The sequence below is a fragment of the Cariama cristata genome, unplaced genomic scaffold (assembly GCF_000690535.1).
Source record: "Cariama cristata isolate BGI_N322 unplaced genomic scaffold, ASM69053v1 scaffold23112, whole genome shotgun sequence".
NCBI classification, from domain to species: Eukaryota; Metazoa; Chordata; class Aves; order Cariamiformes; family Cariamidae; genus Cariama; species Cariama cristata.
Window position 1 is genome coordinate 20,044 of NW_009602558.1, and position 4,989 is coordinate 25,032.

The 4,989-nt window shown below is 42.4% G+C and overlaps 1 protein-coding gene across 1 annotated transcript in view; it reads right to left on the minus strand.

Moving 5' to 3' along the window:
• Positions 1 to 4,989, minus strand: part of PLD5 (phospholipase D family, member 5) — a 37,150-nt gene that overhangs the window by 7,660 nt on the left and 24,501 nt on the right. The window contains exons 3-4 of the mRNA XM_009694810.1: positions 2,921 to 3,060; positions 669 to 834 (exon numbers count right to left, since the gene is read on the minus strand). Of these exons, the coding sequence (XP_009693112.1) occupies positions 669 to 834; positions 2,921 to 3,060 (306 nt within the window). The remainder of the gene's footprint in view (positions 1 to 668; positions 835 to 2,920; positions 3,061 to 4,989) is intronic.

A 4,989-nucleotide genomic window follows, 5' to 3' on the forward strand; every position in this document is an offset into this window, starting at 1 on the left:
CACCCCCCCCCCCCCCCCCCCCCGATCCAAGATGCCTGATTTCCAGTGTGCCTCAGTTCCATAAAAATGAACTGTATCAAATTGAAAGTAGTACTTACCATACACTCTGTTCTCTAGTACAAATGTAATGGTATTTCCCACTTCCCTGTATTGCATGTCTAATGTGGTCACATAATAGTTGTTCTAATCTTCACAATTCTGAATATGTAGCCTGAATTTAATGTAAAATCTGCATTATTTTTTCTTGTACTTTGTACTTGACTAAAGGTAAAGTAGATGCTTACGCAGCTGAACAGTAAGGTTACACAAATCCAGACTAAACCACATTTTTGTGCTGTCATATTTACTCTTACCAGCCAGTATAAACAAGACCTATGACTATGGTTTGCTCCGTTAGCTTTGCTGTGAAAGACCAGACACAGTGTTTTACACGGGCTGTCCACCACACAAACTGCCTTTTGGCATCATTCTATTTTTCTGTCATAATTTCTGTGTCTGTTACTACTAGGAATAAATTCAGTTCATTATATTACATTTCCTATGTTATTTAGTGAAATTTAAAGGCTTTGATACCAACAGAAAACACTTCCCAGTGGTGAAATTTTCTTGATTGTTTTTGGAGGGTGGTAAATATCTTAAGATTTCAAAGCAATATGGATTATACTTACAACTTTCAAACTACAGCTTGGAACTTCAGTGCAAATAGCTTTCAGAGATGAAACAAAATTAAAAGTAAGAGGATCTGTGTCTCTTGAGAAACTTATGAGGAGTCGTACTTTAATACTTCGTAAAACTAATGCTTCTCTTATCTTCCCATCTAAATATGGCCAGTACCTGTGGAGAAAGAATACAATATATTCAGAGAACTTGAAAAAATTTTGGATTTTTATGCAGCCAAGTCTAGACATCATAGAGAAAACCAAATACATATGAATTTTATTTTTTTATCTGTTGAAGGAATGCCATTCTCATGTAAAGGGATTCTCACTAAACAGATCTGCCAGCATTCTTTTTGTGTCATTCTGCCCTGCACCAAAACTGTCACTGTGGGGACAGTAAGGTTGTGGACGGTTGAGCACATCTTCCATCTGAGTAGGCACATGGCGAGCTGCCAAAACACTTGCACGAAATACAGGTACCTTGTCTGCCCATAGCTGGGGGAGTTACTCCTGTGTCACTGCCTTCGGTGAGAGCAGCGGAGCTTGTGCGTGCCAGAGAACCGGCAGAATGAGCTACAGCTCGAGGGGGCTGCTGCCTAGGCAGGGGGACAGGAAGGGTTTTCTGTTGGTTACACAAGTAAGGGAACAGGAACACTGGATCCCTCCCTGATTGCCGTCCTTTTTCCCCCTCTGTACTGGGACCATACAGGCTGGGGGACTGGAATGCCTTCTGTAACTTCTTCCTTGGGAAAAGGAGGGCTGCTGCTATGCAGGGTGCCTGCATCCTTCAGTAGCAGATGAAGATGGGTCGTTTAAGGAGGACGCTACCTTTTTTCCTGCTAAAAAGATGGCAGAAATTCTGCTGTGAATGGGATGGTGGCTTCCATGGTGCTATTCTCACAATTGCTATTTACCTTTTGTGTTCCTGACCTTCGGTGGGAGCAGGTCAGGACAGGGAGAATTAGACAAAGGAAATGCATGTTTTCTGTATTCCACCAGCATCAAGGCATTCAGCCTAATGAAATCTGAGCTCCGCAATGCCAGAAAATGATGTACAAGTGAGAACCGGGAGCTGACAAGGTAGAGAAGCTGTGGCAGTGCCTCAAACACAAAGCCATGCTGTAGGAAAAATGTTGAAGAATTCACACAGGTTGCTTCCCTCGATCTCCCTAATCCAGTAGATTTCTGAATTCTTCAGGCATGAAAACAAAGTAAGGAGGAGTGTAGGAGATACCGTCAACTTTAACACCGTAACGATTTTACATGCTAAGGTCCATTCCAACATAAAGGAGAAACGCGAGGGATGCATATTGTGAAACTAAGGTTCCTACAGCACTACCCGTGATTCCTTCACTGTGATAGAGACTGTACCTAATCAGTTTATCGGAACAGCTTATGCTTTATATCAGTCAAATAATGGTTATTTTTTGAAAAATTTGAACAAAACATCTTTAATTATGCAAAACTGGAAAAAAAGCACATAACCACATGTTTAGTTTGGATTAACTGTGTTCAAATAAAGTGCGCGGATGGAATGGCGAGCTTTGCTAGATGCTCAATTCATTGTGAGTGTTATCGAGAGTCAGAGGGACCACTGGATACTTGCCTTCTGAGTTGGATGGTTTTATTACGCTGTGGCTCCAGTTTTGGATCATGAGTGCTTTTTAATGGTCCATACAAACAGGGTGTTTAAAAATTACTTAGTTTTGTTTGGTTTTAGCAACTCTCAGTTAAACAAAAATGTGATATAATTCAAATGTAATCTACACTGAATTTGGAATTTTCATGTACATATTTCAATAAAACAATGACATCTCTCACGTTGTATACGAGAACTCACAACATGTTATTTCTCTCTTAACACCCCCCTCCTTATGATGAGTATCTGTGTGATACTCATAAAATGCCAGTAGCTGTTGTATCAAGATAGTGAATATAATAGTGTAAGAAATAGGATTCATGTATAAGCAGGTTCTTGTATTCCTGGGTCCCAGTCACTTGCAGATGGTCAGACCAGACAATTTCTGATCTCCTTCGATAGGCAGATCCAAAGCTTAGGACCCAGAACTGGAAATGTCTTCTTAGGTCCCAATTCTGCTCCCATTTAAGTCAATGGCAGAACTCTCACTGATTTCAATAAGAGCAGAATTGGGCCCCAAGAAATTGGTGCACAGTAGTAACTAATCTCCTGTGGGTTCATTTTCTCCAGCAGACCATATTGGCATTATGATAACCTGCTAGTCCTGGATATGGACACTCACCGTTTAGCGTTGGTGTCAATGACGATCGGCAAGTAGTCCATGACAGCTATGTATACAAACTGTTTTGCATCGTCGATAACACTGTATATAGCTTCAATATCCAGGACTCTGTCCTTTGGGCAGAAGAGTTTAGGTGAATTCTGTGAAAGGAAAAGTTCAAATATGGTATTTAAAATACGTGATTTATTTTCTCTTCCTCTCATTCTTCTTGAAATGGCAAGTAGTATCCTTTATTTTAGTAGAGAATATTAACTGTCCTGCTAGAATACTCAAAAGGTACAAAGGAGAGGTATTTGCTTAATTTCACCTTGCAAGCCTCACCATTTAGATGTAACTATGGGTAAAATGCAGAAGACAAACTTCAAAACATCCACTGTCATCAAGGAAGCTGTAGTTGAAGTTGAGTCCCAGGATGGGTTACTATTTCATGAAGTAATATCTGTGCTCTTGCCCCATAAGCCTGATCCATCACTTGTGACCAGGAAATAAAGTCTATTATGTCAGTTCGGTTTAAAGTTCCACACAAAGTCACCGTTTGCTCAGTCGCTGTCACAGGAAGATGCTGCAGTTTTGCAAGAAACTTGTCTTTTAAGACCTAGCTTCAGGTATAAATTAACTCTTTACCTGATACTGAGCTGGGAAGCGGTAAACCCAGATTTCAGCTTTTCTGCCTTGTATCTAGGGCTGTCAAATGTGTCAGTCATCAAGGTGAAGCCAGCAGGGACCACCCGCCTGTGGCAGAGAGGCCCAGGACTTTCTGCTCTTCTGCCCGAGGAGGGAGAGAGGAGTGGAGCCACCTGCCCAGTTGCTCACAGGCAACACCGCAGTTCCTGGGAGCAGAGATGGTTAAAGGCACTTTATTGAGCTACAGCAGGTGCCGCTTGGCCTTTTCAGCTGGCAGCTGGCCCTGCCAGACCCCTGCCTTCCTGCTGCTGTATGGCCTTCTCACCTTTGTCATCTGCTTGGGTTGCAGCTGACAGCCAGATTAGCGTGTTTTCTTTAGGGACAGATCCTGGGGTTTTGATTAGTCTCTTTTTCTTTCAATACAACGCCTATCACAGTGGTTTCTTAATCATTGACTGGTGTTCTTAAGGATTTACAACGAAGTTCAGAAAATACTAGAAAATTTACTGTAACAAGATTTCTAGACCAATATTCCAGATTCATTCCTGAACACTAAGGAAAACAACGAAAACCTCTTACATTTTATCAGCCGGTCTGGAAGACGATTTTGTTGCTAAGCAACTCTAAGCCATGATTCCCGAGTATAACAAAAAAATTCAATGACTGGGTTGTGCTTGTTGTTTTATACAGCACAAACATTGAAAGTGAAATATGCTTTCGAAGAATGAGTTTTGAGTCAACAAAAATCAAATTTAACAGAAGTGATTTTGCTTAATATAATTTATGTCTATTATCTGAAACTTTTAGGAGGCTATTGCACTGAGATTTTATTCTGACACTATTTTCTTGAATAGAAGTTTTAAGTTACAGAACAGCTAAAGAAAGGAATTCTTATTCATTGTCTTTTTTAGATGCGTTCAATGTAAAGACCGGAAAGTGAAAGACGTTTAGAAGATAACTGGGAGAAAAACTTCTGATAAAGTCTCACTGTAACACTTGTGTTTGGGCATTCCATTCCACTTGTTACCACTCGTGGCACGGCTGACACCACCTCACAGCCCCACCGGTGGTCACAGAATACTGTAGTACTTTCCTCCGTATTAGTTGTACAGTACTTGCTGTTCTGATCGAATACCCATTCGATACTTGCCTTCACCCACCAGAAACAGGCCTTTATTCTCACTGGGCAAGGGCACCTCGCCAGGGGCCTGCTGCGGGAGGGCTGCGGTCCCAGGCCCCAAGGGAGGCCGTGCGGGGCTGGGGGAGGGAGCGGCGCAGCCCTGGGCCCTGCCAGCCCCACCACCCCTGCCCACAGGCCGGGAGCCATGGCAGAAAGTCAACTGCCCGGCCTGCGGGGACTTTCTGCTTCTCAGCAGTTCAGGAACAGAACTTAACAATCTTAGCACTTGGTCCACCAAACCAGTCCAGTAGGACTGCCTTTCAGA